General features: G+C 44.2%; 1 protein-coding gene across 1 annotated transcript; it reads right to left on the bottom strand.

The window, feature by feature from the left end:
• Positions 1-15,363: 15,363 nt before the first annotated feature.
• On the bottom strand, positions 15,364-19,558 carry LOC124669671. The gene is made up of 5 exons (XM_047206240.1): positions 19,060-19,558; positions 18,669-18,830; positions 18,431-18,474; positions 18,279-18,310; positions 15,364-15,662 (listed from the first exon to the last, which is right to left on the bottom strand). Exons 1-5 carry the CDS (start codon positions 19,475-19,477, stop codon positions 15,461-15,463), a joined length of 858 nt encoding a protein of 285 aa, XP_047062196.1. The 5' UTR covers positions 19,478-19,558; the 3' UTR covers positions 15,364-15,460.
• Positions 19,559-19,927: the final 369 nt, after the last annotated feature.

Below are 19,927 nucleotides of genomic sequence, written 5' to 3'. Positions count from 1 at the left end.
GGAGGGTATGCTGATGTGCGTCCATGTGTTACCTTGAGGAGGGTTGTGAAGGTGTTATCTTGTCATTTCCTCCTTTTTGCCATGTTTATTTCTGCAATGTTCGTTTCTGGTATGTTGTTGGATTATTGGCCAGGCTTGTGGAACAAAATGGTGATAATAGTAGTAGTGCCACACCTTGGCTTTTCTCGTAGAATCTGAGTTTTACTGAATAAAATGCAGGTGCAAGATTTTCTTCAGACTTACGTTTCATGATCCCGACAATTATAACATTTTTTGCGAGGATACTATTATAACAGGTTATCAACTATGTTTCGCGTCAATAGTTTCAAATGTCAGTGTTAAGTGACATAAGATGATATTTTAGGCCATCGGGAGACATCGTTGGCTTAGTTTGCTTTCTGACTCAACAACCATGGACAGATTAGTGGTTCTGGTCTCCATCTAAAGATTGGTGGAAAGCAACATCTAAAATTGCAGCGACTTCCTTTGGATATTTGCCATATTGAATACGGGTGACTTAGTTCTCAGATATCATCATCGAATCTCAGTTGCAACCATGTTGCAACTCACCATTCGCGTGAATCACGAGGCAAATATGCTGGTCATATATATCGTCATAGATCTTAGATTTTCACCCTAGAGACAGTGCCAATTCACAAAACAATGTCTTTAATAAGATCATTGCTAGACACAACGAATTAAGGTCTGGTCTTAGATTTTAAAACTCAAAGATCACACTATGAAGTTCTCCTTTGATACTGCCACCACTTGCATACCGCTGCTATAAGTCCTGAATCACCAAAAAAAATCCCATCTTCGCAAATACCCGAACCATTATTACTAGTTCTGAGCTCTCGGCTTCCATGAGATTCTCCGCCCCTAACTTCACCATGGAACAAAACATCTCCCAAGATGGCAATATATAGCGGATTTTGGCGCCGCTCCATCCTGAAACAAAATGGTTAGAAAAAACATGGGTGCACACGACAAAATCCCATCCAATCAAGCAATTTCCAGGCATGATGCGCCAATAGAGTTCGCCGGCGAGCCTTCTAGAACCCGCCACTCCGGCTAGATCAAAGGAGACAAGCATCAAGCAGATCTTCGTCTTGGTGCAAGATGAATACTAGGAACACCACCATTATTCAGGGGAGCCAGCGGCCCCAACGACCACTCGTCGGCCGACCCCCTCCGGGAGAAGAGGAGGTAAGCGAAAGCACGAACCACGCACTCACGCCGCTAACTGGTCTTCGCCCCGAGCAAGATGCCAGCATGACGTTGCAATGAGGCCGACAACTTGCAACACGCCAGCTCCCCACACATCTTCGAACAACCGGCGGCCACAACGAAGATAGATCTAGGCGGGAGCCTAGACCTACAGCTGCCGCGGCGTCCCATGCCTAGACGTCTAAGGAAAACCCCCGCCGCCACAAAAGAGTGTTTCCCTATCACCATGAGGGCGAACTCCACCTCGCGCAGACGCCTCGTCCAAGATGTCGCCGCCGCCGCATGGGCGGGATCACCGCACCAGCCTCCGCGCACAGATGACCATCGGTGCCATCCCCAGCCTCCACCAGTGATCCACCGCTGTGATCCTTTGGCCCTGAGGCTCTGCCCGCGGTGTTTTATTCTTTCCTCAGTCATATTTGTATAAGTTATCATTTATTTGTTGTTCACCAGTTGTCAAATTTTCAGCTCTTTGTTATTCAGAGTGCACTTTACTCGTCACCAGTTGTCAAAATTCTGTTACTGCCTTAATAATGGATTCTCGTATAGGTCCTTGATTTGGCTCTACTGCTAAGCAACATCCAGTTGTAACATGGCAGCTTGTACTGCATTATGCATTCGGCACGTAAACTGCCATGTCAGGTTAATAGTCTGCTTATATTTTGTACTATAAATTATACACACATAAGAAACTTTCTCTGATGCTAACAATTTGGTTCCTAAGGCACATGCCATAGACAAGATGATCCATGCTTTACATCAGACTTCTCACACTTTTAGTAGCACCTACTGGCTACTGGCACTTACCATTTTTATATTATATGTACACTTTCCGGATATGGTTTTTCTGCTACCGAGCTCATGCTCCCGCTCCAATAAAAAAATTCTGAAAAAATAGCAAATAAATCAAGAAAATCTGAATTTTCCGTACAATGAACAACATGTGTTCTAATAGCATGCCAAAAAGCTCCTACAAAAGATATATGTTCTGATCTGCGTAAAAAGACAAATCTAAGTGTTGCAAACAACAAATCTAAATGCTCCAAGCAGCACCAAATTTTGTTATTTTTTGCATAGAGCACCAAACATGTAGTTTCTCACCACAAAGTTGCTTCCAGTTAGAACACATTATGTTCGTTGTAAAAAAACAGATTTTTTAAAATTTGTTTGCTGTATTTTGCAAAAAGAAATATTGAAACAGGAGCATATGAGCTCGGGTTTAAAAGTGCATTCTGATTCTTTGGGTCTTTCTTTCATAAAAGCATTTTTTCTATGTAAACCACCTATTGGTATTTCTTGATACAAAACTGAATTCAATTGTACTTGCTCCTCACATAACTTGGGCAGACTGTAGATCTCAGAAATTCTGTAAGGTTGATTAACATGTAACTGCACACTGATTGATCGCTTTTCCGTGCTCTAAAGCAATCATTGATACAAGTAAATCTAGATAGATTCTATGCTTTTTCAGATTTTTTGATAAAACAAATATATTAATATCACGATGATACCAATTACACCTAACCTCTACAACAACACAATACGTTAATAACATCACGAATGCACACAACCAAAAAAGAAGATGCTAAAAAAGGAGGAAAAGTCACATTACAATGTTGCAGTCCTCGCAACAGCATCACAACCTAAGTTCTCCAAAAGCAACGCTTCCAACAAAGAAACAACGCACAAGCACAAGTATCGTCATCGCCCAATCGTAGATCTTGGGTTTTCAACCCTCAAGATATTCCCGGCTCTTAAAAGTATGCCTTCTTAAACAAGGTCATAGCCAGGTACAATCAATTAACACCATACCTTAGATTTTCACCCTAAAAGATAAAACTTTAAACTTCAGATGCATTATTACCCCCACTTACGTACCATTGCTATGAATCTCGAAACTTTAAGCAAGTTCATCATCGACACAAAGGCCCGAATCACCATTGCTAGTACGCCAATCTCAACTTCCATGACATTCTCCGTCTCTCACTTCACCATAGAACCAAACATGTCTCATGAAGGCAACAGATAGCAAAACTTCGCATCACTCCCTCTTGAACCAAATGGTCGGAAAAATATGGGACGTATGACTGAATCCCACCCGATCCAGCAAACTTCAAGCATAACACACACGTGGATGTTCGCCGACGAAGCCTTTCACGACACCTCGGCCAAGATCAAGGAGGACATGCATCACGAAGATCTTCGTCTTGTCCCAAGAGGAACCCTAGGCCACCGCTTTTATTCAGGCCAAGCCCCCACGCAACCGGCAATTCCGGCCACCTGACCCACCGGAAAAGGCCGGCAGATCGAGGCAACCCTGTCCGCCACGCCTGCCAGTTGACAGGATCATCCAATTGAAAATGCCGGCCTGGTTCCAGGATGAGAAGGGAGGCATGATGTGTGCGGAAGGTGGAGTCAGACTAGAGTGCCTTGGCAAGACACTCTCTCTCGACAAGAAGATGTGGCTTTGCTTGTTCTTCCCAGGTGATCTACCGTCAGCGGAACAATATCGAAGCATGCATCTACAATCACAGATACCATCAACCGTTCCTCCAGTTGATCACATGTTAAGCGGCCACTTTGATCGCCTACAATCACAGTTCTCTGCTAGATAGCATCAACTGCTCCTCCACCTGATCATATTAAGCGACCACATTGATCTCCTCCAACTGATCACATGTTAAGCAACCACTTTGAACGCCTACAGTCACAGTTCTTTGGTAGATACTGTCAACCGCTCCTCCAACTGATCACATGTTAAGCGACCACTTTGATCTGTAAACTCATGACCTCCAACTCTTTCAGTGTTACAGGTGTCACCTGGCCATATGTTTGCACTCCATTCACTTGTCGGAGGGCATTGTTAGGAATAAATTAGCTTTAGATTTAGGCTAATCAAGCAGTTAGCAGATTCCTTGGAATATTCCCTATGGCAGTTAGCACATTAGTAATTTGTCCAATCGCTGTGCATTGTGAAAAGTTGCGTCCCTTCCGAACAGACGCATGTAAAGAAACCGACCTTGTAACCTGACTGTTGGCCTAATATAAATAGCCGCAGTCTCTATCAATAAAGTATTCCATTCGCTTCAATCTCTCTCGCTTCTCTCGTTTCTTCACACGTTATCATGCACACGCATCTGCCAAAGCAATAGGCTACAGTAGAAGAGACAGAGAAAGGTGAGTAGAAAATGGCTTTTCTGCCCGAACTCGCTTTTTGCTTCGTTCGGTTTGTGGCCAGGGAAAACCGCCGTGGCTATCCTCTCCGGACTTTCTCCCTCGCTGCCACTCGCCGCTGGAACTCCGGCCGTCGCCGGGAGTGGAACGGTGGCCTCCGCCGCCGCCACCACGGCAACCGCTGGGTGCCCCGTCGTCGCTTCGGCCCTGGCGGTGGCCTCCGCCGTCGCCTCCGCAGCAACCGCCTCCGCGGCAACCGCTGGGCGCCCCAGCAGCACAACCATCACGGCAACCGCTGGCTGCAGCGCCACCGCTACCATGGAGAACCGGGGCCAAGCACCACGGCTGCTGTACGCCGGGAACAAACCCCGGTGGTCGCTGCCGAACCGGCCGTCGTCGTCGCCGCGCCGGAGGTCACAGCGCCGGAGGTCGCCGCGGAAGATGTAGTTGACGCAGTGTACGAGAACGAGGCCTCCGCCTCCAATGTCACCGCGGACGCCGACGAACTTCTGCCTCCTCCGCCGGCATTCACTGTCCCGCCCATGGACTGGCTGCTGGGCGGGCCAAGCGCCGGGTGGCTTGCCGACGACCCCGAGCGCGACGATGATGAACTGGAGATTCCGTCGCCGATGCTGCACTACTTCAAGCGCCATGGGAACAGGCCGCGCCTCCCGTCCCCGACGCCCTCCGACGAGGTCGCGGAACACTTCGCGCCGCTGGGCTACGCCGACATGACGGAGTTCTTCGAGCCGCCGGCTGCGGCTCCCGTGGACGCGCTCCCGCCGGCGCTCACCACCAACCTCCAGACGGAGATGGAGGGGAACGAGGCCGTGGCAACCGCTCGTACCCGCGCGCTCGTCCCCGACCTCAACCTCCTAGCAGCAGAAGATATGGAGGAGGGGAACGAGGACGCGCCGCCAGCGCCATCCCTTGCCCTCCCCACTCCCTCGCCGGAGGCCAGGGTGCTTCTCCGCCGCTTCGCCTCGGTCATGGCGGCCCGCCCCGCAGGCATCCGTCGAGGGACTTGGTCCCCCGAGGCCCTCGGCCTCACCAACGGCGTCGCGGAGCTCCGCCTCAACGAGGCCGCCTCTCACCTCCCATCCTCCTCCGTGGAGAAACCAGGCCGCCGCTAAATCGCTGGCGCGGTGCTAACTAGGCAGAGAAATCGTGGGGACAGAGGAAGGAGACGACGGGATTATTTATCCTGTAGTCTGGGGGTCCCTGTGTCCAAATTGGTTGCACAGAAAACATTGCCTAGTTGGACCACCCGCTTCTGCTTCATCCATATCATTTCTAATGCGCCTTGTCTCCCGTCGACCTCTGTTCGTCCGCAATGATCTTGGGTCAGGGATGTACCGTCTTTCATTTGGTATCACCGTAGTAAAATTTCCCACAACTCTGTATCCGACCATCTCGCCGGTCCAGGTGTGCAGCACAGCCTCTTTCGCGTAATATGGAGAGACGAAAGAGATTGAGTCCAGCCCTAGTTGTCTGGTAGCTGCCAGCACATGGGAGCATGGAAGGTGAAGCAACCTCGGTTTGTTGCATGTGCACTCACACGATGGCCATTCTTCATTTCCAATTCTGACCTCATGTGTTCTCACCGCATTCACACAACCAAACTTGTCGGTTGGTAAGCGCACCTCAAACCTCCTTTCCTGATTACCGATGGCCAGAACAGTGTGTGACATACCCTTCTCCATCTTCACATCCATATATTCCATAATGGCCTTACAGTAAGGAGTGTTTGGATTTTCAAGCATATGGTTCAAAGCCAACTCCCGTCTCTCTTTGAAATAATTCATAGTGCCATATAAAATACCCTCCACAAGGGCTGTCAGCGGCAATGCCCTATTTCCCCTAAGCACGAAGTTGTATGACTCAGCCTAGGTTGGTAGTCATCACACCATACCTAGCTCCATGTGTGTCATGCAGCAAAGACCACCTTTCTAATGGCTCGTGCTCTATCCACTCTGCAAATTTTTTAATCCGTCGTCCAGGCCTCCTTCTAGTGTTGGGTGGGTCAAATCCAGGCAGGTCACATAGCCCAATAGGATCTGGCTCGGGGCCTACTGGAACCTGTGTACCCTGTGCCACAGCTGCTGCATGAGCTGCTACTAATGCAGCTCGGGCGGCTAACCTGTGCCGCACATGATCCTTAGTGAACTCATCCCGCTTGCCGCGGAGAAAAGTGTACTTGCATTCTTGATTCTGCTTGCACAACTTCTTGAACAGATTCATAAGACCCTTGCTCCTAAACTGCGAGAAGAAATTGGCCCCCAGGTGGCGCATGCACCACCTACTCGCATATCCTGCCATGGCGTCTCTTCATCGAGTCCGGCTTCTACCGGAGTCTTGATAGCCGCAAGTATACCTGCATGCCTGTCATGTAGCACGCACACATTTTCGCGATCTTTCACTATCGATTTTTTTAACCGCCTGAAGAACCATAACCAGCTAGCGGTGTTCTCGCTCTCAACAAATGCAAATGCGAGAGGCACACATCGATTGTTGCCATCCACTCCAATTGTCTGTCAGAATCCGTCCCTTGTACCTCCCGGTTAGAAAAGTTCCATCTACACACATCACCGGACGACAGTGCATGAAAGCCTCGATGCATATGCTGAATGCGAAAAACACCCTGTGCAGAACCCTGATATTAGGGAACTCTGGTATCACAAAGTCTTGTATGTCTACATGGGTGCCCGGATTCCGGTCCCTCAATGTGTGCAGGAGACGGACGACACCGTCATAAGCATCATAGAAGGTCCCGAATCTGTTCTCCAGTGCCGTCTGTTTAGCCCTCCATGCCTTGCCATATTCAATTACATACTTATATTGAAGGTGAACTCTTCTCTGGATGGCTTTAACCCCCATTGCTGTATTCTCTACAATCTCCTTGTAGAACAGAGCGAGCAATAAGAGTGGATGTAAGGTTTCGGTGATCCTTCAACATACTCTTAAGGACACATGTGTGCGGCACGAAGTCGCTCACCACCCATGTTGTGTCATACTTCGGACGAGTACCCATGCACCCTTGATGGACATCTAGCATCGCTGCAGACCACTCGTCAAGAATTTCGACTTGAAACGGTGGTTCGAATACCCTTTGCGTGTTCATTGCCCACCGAGTGATTGCTTCCTGCAGATGTCTCTTGTCGGCATATCTAGCACCAACCGAGATGGTGTTCATGCTCGTACTCCCGGGCAGAATCGTGCCGATCATCGACTATCATTGCCTCCGACAAATCATGGTTCCAAGAAGAGGGGATCGGATCTGCCTCTTCGTTATCATCTGAAGTATCGGATCCACCGGATTCATATGAGTCAACCTCATTGTCCACTCCATCCTCGTCTTCCTCGTCCATCATGTTCTGCATCTGTTCTTCTTCTTCGTCCACGCTTTCAAGCTCAACGGCATCGTCATGACCACCTGCTGCATGGCTACTCGCCCGGATTGGAAACTACCGCCGCCGACATCGGAACTTTGATCTGCTCCGGCCTCGGATGGAACGCACCCTCGCCTTCTTGGAAATTCACCACCTTCGCCTCGGGAAGCATTAAGGCGATGGGGTGAGTTCCCCTGCGCTCGCACGCTTCCAACCGGTGCACCCACCGAGAGGTCCGCTCAATCGGCTTCAACCGCCGGAAAATCCGGGTACTGGAGCTGCTCCACAAAGCATGCACACCAACGAGTGTATGCTTCGGGATTAAGCCCGAAATTCACGGTCAACCACTCCTTCAACCGACTAACTCGCCATGTTTTTGGGTTTGTCGGATGCAAATCCTCACACCTGAAACTCGCTCAGATCAGCTCCCATCGGAGTTGTTCGGACCGTGCCATGACCGAAGTAAACAACGAATTTTACTCTATCTGACATATCTGCTCACCTATACAAATTACAGACTCGTCAAAAAAATCTAGCACCTACACTCTAAAATAAATACTTTCTACCGGTACATATTTCAGTAACTAATCTGCGAAGCTAACGAACGCAACATGCATCATTACACGATCTAATATCAGGAATTAGGGTTTACCCTTGAAGCGTGCCAAACACCTCCGTCAGCAGCTCAGCTCGTCCACCAGCAGCAGCTCCTCCACCACCACCAACAGCTCCTCCACCACCACCACCAGCTCCTCCACCACCACCACCACCACCAGCTCCTCCACCACCACCACCACCAACAACACCTCCACCAAAATGCTTCAAAATCCAACCCATGTATAGATCAGATGATTCTACAGCTTTTGGTGGTCAAACTACAGCAAATGGCTGGACAAATTGCTCAGCAATGAGAGAAAACGCTGCTGGCCAAAGAGCAAACGAGAGAGAGAAAGCAGATGAACTGAGGCTGAAGGAGGAAGAAGAAGGGCAGAGCGCTCGGGCGAGGCAGCAGCGCGCGCGACGCATTTAATATCGCCTCGATTCGGGGTCGTCCTGCCCGACTCGGGCTCAGCGTGCCCGAAGTTACGGCCTCGGGATTCTCCGCCCCGACAGCATCTGCTCCTGTCCAGGGGACAGTCCGACACGGGCCTTCGGTGGCCGACACCCACGCTTCGGGGAGGAGCACCCCGAAATTGGCCTAACACGGCAGATTCGCCTCGTCTCGGGCTCCTCAAACCCGATTTTGTAAATTCGGGTTCCCCCACCCGGACGGTGTATTATTTCTGAAATTAGCTGAAAACGAATATTATTTCTGGAATTAATATTAAAAAGTGTATTATTTAAAAAAAATTCGCTAGTCTGTGTCTATCCTGTACCACACCTTTTGACCTCTGGTCCAAACGGTGCCGCTGCCGACAGTGCTGGGCTTTCCATGCCACCACGATCGTATTAAATAAATAGAATGCTTATTTAGCTATTGTACATGTTGTAGCAGATTAGTTCATATATGTACAGAATCTGCACATCTACCACTTTAGATGTATCGTGTACTGTAAAGCAATGTCTAGCATAGTTTGTACTCGTTTAGTTTGACAAGTTAGTTTGACAATGTATTGCATTGTAAATTAATATTCTAGACCATATGTCTAATTGAATATGACATGTTATTTGTATATTTGCCTCTAGCATATAATAACATGTTGTTTGGTACAACAATTTTATCCCGCGCTGTAAATTCATCCGCGTTCAAATTGTTCATCAAGAACAAATTTGTTGTTTACCAAAATAAATTTTACTATCAAGTAAAATTAATTAAAATGCATGATCATACATGCAGGAAAAATGGGTGACATCAGTAAAAAAGAATTCCAAGAACTACAACTTGATGGAAGTAACTATCTATCATGGGCCATGGATATGAAAATAAATTTAAATGGTCGTGGCCTTGGTCCCGTGATTATCACACCCCCCGAAAATGCTCCAGAAATACCCCAAGTGGCAAAGTATGCGGCATTACATTTCATAAGGCACCACCTCCATCCCGATTTAAAAAATGAATATTTGATGGAGGAGGATCCACTAGCTTTATGGAACTCCCTCAAGGAGAGATATGATCAACAAAGAGCGGTTATGTTGCCGGAAGCCGAGAGAGAATGGTCTCTCATAAGGTTCCGAGGACTTTAAGTCCGTTGCGGCATATAATTCTGCCGTGCATAAAGTTAACTCCAAACTGAGATTTTGCAACAAGCAAGTTTCAGATGAAGATTTAATCGAGAAAACCTTATGCACTTTCCATCCCTCGATGAGGATATTGCAACAGCAATATCGTCAACACAAATACACGAAGTATTCTGAGCTTATATACACATTACTTCAGGCCGAGAAGCATGATGAACTTCTCATGAAAAATCACAATGCTCGCCCAACGGGTGCCATGCCGATCCCTGAAGCACATGCTAATGCTCATTTTACTAATAAATTTGGAAACCGTAAGAGGAACTTCCGAAAATTCAAGGGAAAGTGGAAAAACAATGGTCAAAAGACCAATGGTCAATTTAAGGGGAAAGGTCATTTCAAGAAAAATGATCAAAATGACAACTCTCAAGTTTGTCAAAGGTGTGGATGTGCGAATCACCGTACAACCAAATGTCGTATTCCCAAGCACCTAGTGGATCTATACATGAAGTATGGAGGAAAAGGGAAGCAAGTTCATGGAAATAAGGCTGAAGCTCACTTCAATGCCATTGAAGACAACCCTCAAGCTAGTCCTTCTCAAAGCGCTGTTGAAGAATTCAAGCCAAAGGACAACATCATCCTCGATGAAGACATGCTTGCGGACTACACCCAAGATGTTTTTGGAGACCTCAATTGATCTCCTAAACAATTGATGTCACTTAGCTACTCAAATACTACGATTTGTTATATATTGTGTAACAATAAGTAGAATAAAATATTTGAGACTACATGTATTGTATTATGTGAATCAGACATAATATTGTAATGTATTTATATTTCGAATATGTAATATAAATACTATGTATGTAATTTGATGAATATATGAATAAAATAAATTTATTCTAAAATATTCTCTTTCTATTTTTAGAAATTTACGGGAAAAATCCGATGGAAGAAGAATTATGTTTAGTGGATAGTGCTACTACTAACACAATTTTAAGGGAAACAAAATACTTCCAAACTCTTACTAAGAGAAAGGAAGATGTTATGACTATAACCGGGAGTAACAAAGCAATAATTGGTTCAGGAAGAGCCACATTCACACTCCCTATGGGTACTACTATCGTAATTCAGAATGCACTCTTGTATCCTGAATCAACGCGTACCCTTATAAGTTTCAAAGATATCCGATCAAATGATTTCCATCTTAAAACTGTTAAGATGGATAAGAAAGAATATTTGCTTTTAACAAAAAGTGACGGATATGAGGAACAAACTCTTGAAAAATTCCCTTCATTTTCATCCGGATTATACTTTACATACATCAAACCCGTACCTTTTGTTGCGTACAAAATAATTTTTCAAAATCTTGATAAATTCAAGACTTGGCATGATCGCCTTGGTCATCCTGGAATAGGTATGATGAGAAAAATTATAAGCAATTCTATTGGTCATAATTTACCAATTAAAAGATTTCCCAAGTCATCAGATTTTGTATGCACCGCATGTGCTACCGGGAAATTAATTATTAGGCCATCCTACCTCAAAGTTAAAAATGAGTCACTTAATTTTCTTGAAAGAATTCAAGGAGATATATGTGGTCCAATACAACCTTTATCTGGACCATTTAGGTACTTTATGGTGCTCATTGATGCATCTACTAGATGGTCACATGTGTGTTTATTATCAACATGTAACCATGCCTTTGCCAAATTAATAGCTCAAATTATCAAATTAAGAGCAAATCATCCTGAACACAGGATTAAAACAATAAGAATGGACAATGCGGCTGAATTCAGTTCACACGCATTCAATGATTATTGTATGGCCTTAGGCATTCATCTAGAACATTCTGTACCTTACGTTCATACTCAAAATGGATTGGCTGAATCTTTAATCAAAAGAGTAAAATTAATTGCTAGACCATTATTGCAGAATTGTAATTTACCAACCTCTTGTTGGGGACATGCGGTTTTACACGCCGCAGATCTGATGCAAATCAGACCAACTGCATATCATGAAACTTCCCCATTTTAAATAGTACGAGGCAATCAGCCAAGTATTTCCCACCTGCGAAAATTCGTTGCGCTGTATACGTACCGATATCACCACCGCAGCGTACCTCCATGGGCCCCCATAGAAAAATTGGAATCTATGTGGGATATAAATCTCCGTCAATTATAAAATATTTAGAACCCCTAACAGGGGACCTGTTTACAGCCCGGTACGCTGATTCAATTTTTGATGAGGATCATTTCCCGGCATTAGGGGGAGAAACAAACCACAAAGAATGCCAGGAAATAGATTGGAATGTAACAGGCATCCAATCCTTAGATCCACGTACTAAAGAATCTGAATCTGAAGTTCAGAGAATAATAGATTTGCAACACTTTGCAAATAACTTGCCAGACGCATTTACTGATCACAAAGGTGTCACTAAATCATATATCCCTGCAGTCAATGCACCAGAACGAGTAGAGGTACCAAATAAAGCTACTCAACTCCCAATTGCAAATAAAAGGGGGAGAAATCTGGTCTCAAGGGAAAAGGCTTCTCCAAAGCCACCGCGGAAACAAAGAAAATCTATGACGGTAAATGCAAATCAACCTGAAGTTGATAGACACCAAGATGATGTTCAACATCAAGAACCTAGCATAAATGTGCACACAAATTCTATTGCTGGGACATCGAAACAACCAGACTCCGTTGTTATGGGAAATCACACGGTGCCTGAAGAAACTAATGAAATTTCCATAAACTATATCGATTCGGGAGAATCATATAATAGAAAGACTACAATTGTCGACACATATTTCTCCTCTAAAATTGCTAAAACCCTTCAACCGGATCCAGAGCCAAAATCTATGAAAGAGTGCCCGAAGCGCTCGGATTGGCCTAAATGGAAGGAGGCAATTGAGGCGGAATTGCGCTCGCTTAATAAAAGAGAGGTATTCTCTAAAGTAATACCTACTCCTCAAAAAGTCTTCCCTGTGGGAGCTAAATGGGTTTTCGTTCGAAAAAGGAACGAAAATAATGAGGTGGTGAGATATAAAGCGAGACTAGTAGCACAAGGGTTTACGCAGAGACCCGGTATCGACTACGACGATACATATTCTCCTGTAATGAGTGGAATTACGTTTCGATACTTAATATCATTGGCAGTACAAATAAATTTATCAATGCAGTTAATGGATGTAGTGACCGCATATCTATATGGGTCACTCGATGCGGATATTTATATGAAAGTCCCTGATGGACTTAAAATCCCTAATCCAAATATAAATCGCAACATGTATTATGTAAAATTACAAAAGTCACTCTATGGTTTAAAGCAGTCGGGTAAAATGTGGTATAACCGGCTTAGTGAGTTCCTTCTTCAGAAAGGATACTCAAATAATGATGATTGCCCATGCGTTTTCATTAAGAAATCCTCAAAAGGATTTTGCATCATCTCAGTCTATGTTGATGACCTCAACATCATTGGTAACGCGGCAGATATATCTGTAGCACGCAATCATTTAATGACGGAGTTTGAGATGAAGGATTTGGGAAAAACCAAATTCTGCTTAGGTTTACAACTTGAGCATCTTCCCTCAGGAATACTCGTTTATCAGCCCGCATATATTCAGAAAGTTTTGGAAAAATTCAATATGGATAAATCATATCCATCCAAAACACCCATGGTCGTTAGATCCCTTGATATGGAAAAGGATCCTTTTAGACCTAGGGATGATAACGAAGATGTATTGGGACCTGAGTTTCCATACCTTAGTGCGATAGGAGCACTAATGTACCTTGCTAATTGTACTAGGCCAGATATTGCCTTCGCAGTAAATTTACTGGCTAGACATAGTGCAGCTCCAACAAAACGCCATTGGGCTGGAGTGAAGAATATCTTCAGGTATTTACAAGGTACCAAAGATCTTGGTTTATTCTATAAGAAGAATCAAGATATGACTTTGACTGGCTATACTGATGCCGGCTATCTTTCTGATCCCCATAATGCTAGATCACAAACTGGATTTGTATTTTTATTCGGTGGAACTGCTATCTCATGGAAGTCAACTAAACAGACTCTAGTAGCAACTTCCACTAACCACTCTGAAATAATTGCATTATATGAAGCTTCACGTGAGTGTGTATGGCTTCGCAGAGTGATTAACCATATCCAGACCTCATGCGGCATAGGTTCATTAGAATCACCAACTATTATATATGAAGATAATGCTGCATGTGTTGCTCAAATGCATATGGGATATATTAAAAGTAATATCACAAAACATATTGCTCCAAAGCTGTTCTTTCCTCATGAATTACAGAAAAATGGAGAAATTGATATTTTGCAAACAAAATCATGTAACAATCTTGCAGATTTGTTCACTAAGTCTTTACCAGCAGCTGCATTTCAAAAATGCATTCATGGCATTGGTATGAGACGACTTAGAAATTTGCAAAGTTCAGGGGGAGAAATCTCTCAGGACCGAACTTACTATCTATCATCCGATAATAATATATTGTACTCTTTCCTTATGAGTTCTCCAACGGATTCCTCATATAGGTTTTAGTGATACAATTATTATACCAACGGTATATCGGATTCCTATATTCTCCTTTTATTTTTCCACAGGATTTTTGGAGGACATACTTGGATTGAAGAAAATCAAGTTCTTACAAGATTAAGGACTATCAGGACGTTCGCATGCAAGACGCTATGGATTTTGAAGACAGCGTTGTCCAAGGGGGAGTGTTAGGAATAAATTAGCTTTAGATTTAGGCTAATCAAGCAGTTAGCAGATTCCTTGGAATATTCCCTATGGCAGTTAGCACATTAGTAATTTGTCCAATCGCTGTGCATTGTGAAAAGTTGCGTCCCTTCCGAACAGACGCATGTAAAGAAACCGACCTTGTAACCTGACTGTTGGCCTACTATAAATAGCCGCAGTCTCTATCAATAAAGTATTCCATTCGTTTCAATCTCTCTCGCTTCTCTCGTTTCTTCACAGGCATAACTCAGAAGTTCTGCTACGAAGAGAGCAGAAACCACATATTAGGTAAAAAATACATTTAATGCGATTACCACTTGTCGGATTAATGGGCAATCACGCACTTCGAGAAGCAAGTTTGACTACTAATTTGGTCAATAAAATATAAGATATATATCACAAAAATTATATTATTGAAAATATTTTTCGAATACGAATCCAACGGTATAATTTTTGTGGCATATATCTCATATTTCGTTGATCAAATTAGTAGTCAAACTTGTTTCTCGAAATGCGTAATTGCCCATTAATCCGGTATGGAGGTAGTACCAACAAGGGAACTCCAGCACTCCATCGAAACGCAGGACAGGTTTTTCCTTCAGCATGTATCCACATTCACAAGCACAACCGTACGTGAAACCCATCGAGCCTACTAAACTATATATATGCCTAGCTACAGTAACTAAGTGATTCCGGCGAACATCGCTACCTGAGCACTCTATTTGCATCTCCCTACTGGCCCTTTTTATTCCTTCTTTTTACTGAAACTGGCTCGTTCCCTCCATACATATCGAGAATGGTATTCCTCACCACCTTCATCAGACCACCTTTTGTTCGCAACAATCTATAGATCCCGAGCCAGTAGAGTCTGCCATGCTTCACACCAACAGCTCCGTCATAAACCATTGTAAAATACATAAAGATGTTGAGCGTCCTGAGATCCGACAGATATTTGTGATTACATAAGACATAAGCAAAAGGGTTCACAAAGCTATCTAAGAAAAAAATTAATGGAGAAACAAAAATGCTTTGCTTTATGGGATATCAACCTTTGCTGAAGGCACAAAATTCCAGTAGTTCATACACAAAAACACTAAAATTTCAGTAGCTATAGTAGTTCTGTACAGTGGATTCAGCAAAAGACCTGTTCATTGGACACAAGCAACAATTGGTGCTCTACAGGGTGCTCCAAATGCATGTCCACCCAACAGATACTAAGTTTCTACGCATGAATTTGACGCCCATGCCCCCTCAATCTATGCTGAGAAGTTAAGAATGTACTATTACCAGGAACTGAAATCAGTAATAAACATTTGAAAGGGTAATGATGAATGCCCTCTCAGATGAGGCCTCTGTAAGTTGTACATTTGTAAACTCTTGAAAATTCACCCGACAATCCAGGACTAGGGGGCACGTTTTTTTCGTGTATATGTAAAAAAATGGTGAAAACATATGATATGTCTTGCGCAAAAAACAGAAGAGATTAAGTTAATGATTTCTCATGCAACCATAATATGTGTGCAGATTTCTGAAGGCCCTCATATGAAACAGCCACCATATTTCACTTCGGCGGTCAGCTATCAGTTAGTATTGTCACTAACTTAACTTTCTTTACTTCTACAAAAGAGGCGGTTGGCAGTGACAGTCCGCCTGCCTCTTTCTTCTATTGGCAGTGACAGTCAAGCAATTTAAGGGGCAATATCGCCGCAGGGAGGCTAGTGTGGTATCCTAGCCTAGGGCTTAATAGGGTTGAAAGAATACTCATATCAACAAGTTGTAACTTCTTTTCAGGAAGTTCATCTCCAAAGAACTCCAAGGTTAACTGTGCTTGGCCCGGAGCAATTTGAGGATGGGTGATTCACCGGCAAGTCCTTCCCGGGTGCGAACAAGTGAGGACAACGTGCGCAGAAAAGACTAGAGAACTTCCAGGGGTAACAAGCCTGGCTGGTGGGTGGCCGGGGTGTTTCCACACCCTGAATTCAGTCCGTTCCACACCGCGTCCCGACCAATTTGAGGATGGGTGAAACGGCCACCTGCGCAGAAAAGATTAGAGAGCTGTGTGTGTGGGGGTGACCAAGGTGTTTCCACACCCCCAATTCAGTCTGTTCCACACCCCATCCCGACTGCACGATCTTCTCATCCAGCAGGGACCGGTGTTTCCTCACACCGGGGGTTCTCCCCCGTCATCGCCGCTGGTTCACTGGCAGCCTCCGCCCAGATCCCCACCCTCCACCTCAAAAGCCCCTCAAGCTTACGGGCACCGCCACGTTAGACCCCATGTCGCCCTACTCGCTGATGTTTCATTCTCTCCTCCAGGCGGCTCACCAGCGGAGCAAGGGCAGCTGAACTATCCTCTTGGCGCCTAGGGCGGTAGAGCATTAGTTATTCGAGCGCCTCGCATGGGCCGAGCAAGGGATCGCGAGGCAACCACCTTCGTGGTGCCTTTTCTTGCTAAGTCACAAGGGTACTTTAGTATATGATGTTAGCATGCTGGTGGACACATCAAAGAAGGTAATATGGCCTCTTATATTGAAGTTCCCTTGAGAAGGAAATGACGAAGAGCAATACTAAATCTACAAGAATTTACTATATCGGGAAGAATCCAGGTTACCGACGTGCCCAGCTTTAACCATGGTTGGTTCTGTCCTTTTGTGAAGCCGAGTAGATTGACAATTATGCATGCTTATGGTCAATTTCTGCTGCAGTGTGAGCATATGTGATTTGTATACATCGAGTTAGAATTTATATTTTTTAGTTGATCACACTATACGCACCAATTTTGTATTACCAAATAATGATTGTACATGCATCTTCCATTATTTGTTGCTTCACAACAAACATTTAGCATTGGTTTACATAAACATGTACATGTGTTTAGAATTTTGGTCCTATAGAGTTGGTATCTAACTTGTGTATTATTGCAGTAGTGCTGTTGCACAATGAGATAACATGCAACACAAAGTATTGATTGGTGAATATCTCAAAACAACTCATTTGTTCTTCGGATTTCTGTGTCAATCTATTGTTGGTCCGAGAAGGCTCAGTTAAGGGACTTGCAACATTTGATTCATAAATCAGGGAAATTTTGATGATTAATTTCTGCAAGTAATAAATTACAAATAAAGAAAATGTGAGGGTTGGAAAATAATAATTATTACTAGTCTAGATAACTTTGTACATGTTATAAGAAGAAATAAATTAATGAAGTCCATAGCAACAATCTAAATACACCACTTACAAATATATATGTCTCGGTAGAAAATATCTTAAGTTTGCAATCATTACACTATTATTCAGATTGGCCTGAAGAAATTAGCATGAAATTTTAGCAAATAAAAAAAGTTCTGTACAGCTTGTTTCTATTTCAATGGCATTGATTAACTATATTTGCATAGCAGGAAAAATATGCTAACAATGCATCAATTGGAACTTTTTGTTCAGAATACACATGAATTGGAACTTGTAACTAATATATCACGCATCAAATATGAAGCATCAAAGTATGGATATCTCTCTCTAGATAATCAAATTCTTATGCTGCAACACTTACCAGATCAATTCAACGAGAAAACGGTAGAGGCCCTATCAATAGCAAAGAAAAACATATAAACATAAATTAGTAAAGCATCTAACTGCCAAAACTTCCTAGAGAAAGGAGTATGTCGAACATGTTGACACATATTTAGGCGGAACATGTCATACCTGAAAAGCACTATTATCCTTGAAAGACAAAACAAGTAGGAGCACTGCAGCAAAAGAATGGGAAACAAATCATATCAAAATAGGTGCAAAACTACCACAAAAAGCTAAGTGTGAATAAACAAATACATAATCAGACCATGTAACTTGTCCATGTGCATTCTAATGTATTACTGGAGCAAAATAGCAACTCATGAAAAGAAAAGAATAAGTACGGTAAACTGAAGTCTTTTGAACTCACTTAGCTGTATCCTTGCACATATGCTAAATGACCTCCCATCTCTTTGCAAGTGGGCTGATAAAACACTTAACTTGTAGAAAATATATCCAAGAACAATGTCCATGAACAGAGTAGGTGTTGTTTTGCAGAGTTGGTACAACCCACCAACAACTAACAAAACGCCTGCATGGACCACAAGATATTGAGTATCTAATGAGCCATATATTTCAGCTTACCCGCTGAATGTTGCATTATCAGTTTATAGATAGGAAAGAAAGTGTACAACTTAAGATGTGGAATTGTATTCTAAGTTAAAAGATACAAGTGCATAAAAAATAATATCATGATATTCAGTGTTAGTAAATAGGCTAAATAGATATACAGTTATCTTGATTGGACATTTTCCCTTTACCTGAGAGGGTGCCGGCGTGGAAGCTGCGGCAGCGGAAGAAATTGCCAGCGGCCACGATCTCACGCAGCGTGACAAGGACGGGTTCGAGGGGGGCAGTGACGAGGGCATGCCATATAGCAACCAGTTCTTTTCTGCCCTGACCAGCTGGAATACAATCGGCAAGAGGGAAAAACTCGCCGTCTTCTTCGAGCAGCGCCTCCATCCACCAACGGCCAGGCGGCATGGGTTCCGAGTCTGAGTCCAAGTTGTGGGGGTACCTCCAGACAGTAGGGGCGACGCAAGACAGCCTCGAGCAGATCCCATTGTTACGTTTGTTGCATCCAAGGAAACTGGCGCTGCGCGACCAGAAGGGTCGCCTGGCGGCGGAGGCGGAACAGCGCCAGAGAGAAGATGACATGGTGGCTGAATTGATTGCCATGGTTGCGCTTTGGTCTGGAGATACTTTAGGATTTTGAGGATTCGATCTCGTCAGCGGAGGCTGGGCGGCGGAGGGAGGGCAAAGGCGATGAGGGGGCGGCGGAGGCGGCGTGTGGGCGGGGAAATAGGGCAAAGAAGCAGAGTGCCCGGAAGAGGACGGGATTTTCTTTTTCTTTTTTGACCTGATGAAACACCACGATTCCATTAAAACGGCACAGCGGACTCGCTAGAGCAGCAAGCTCGTGCGCTACTTTTTTTTTTCGCATAACAGCATCTCCAGTTGGTCCCCAAACCGTCCCCAAACTGCTCCGGATGGAGCTTTGGGAACGTGTTTTATTCGTATCGCGTTTGGGGACGTCGCTCCCCAGTCACGCCCTTCAAACAAAATTTCGTAAATTTTAAACTTATACGAGATTCGATTAAATTCATCCAAACTAGACATATATTACAT

Source organism: Lolium rigidum, chromosome 7 (assembly GCF_022539505.1).
Source record: "Lolium rigidum isolate FL_2022 chromosome 7, APGP_CSIRO_Lrig_0.1, whole genome shotgun sequence".
Classification (NCBI taxonomy): Eukaryota; Viridiplantae; Streptophyta; class Magnoliopsida; order Poales; family Poaceae; genus Lolium; species Lolium rigidum.
This window is presented reverse-complemented; position numbering and strand designations above follow the sequence as displayed.

Bases quoted from the DNA above. Each gene is read 5' to 3' on its own strand.
- LOC124669671 (XM_047206240.1), bottom strand. From the start codon at position 19,477: ATGGCAATCAATTCAGCCACCATGTCATCTTCTCTCTGGCGCTGTTCC. The intron at 18,475-18,668 runs GTGAGTTCAAAA...CTTTTGCTGCAG, and splicing joins ATGTGCAAGGATACAGCTAA to TGCTCCTACTTGTTTTGTCT. The intron at 15,663-18,278 runs GTAAGTGTTGCA...GTCGGATCTCAG, and splicing joins TTTCTCGTTGAATTGATCTG to GACGCTCAACATCTTTATGT.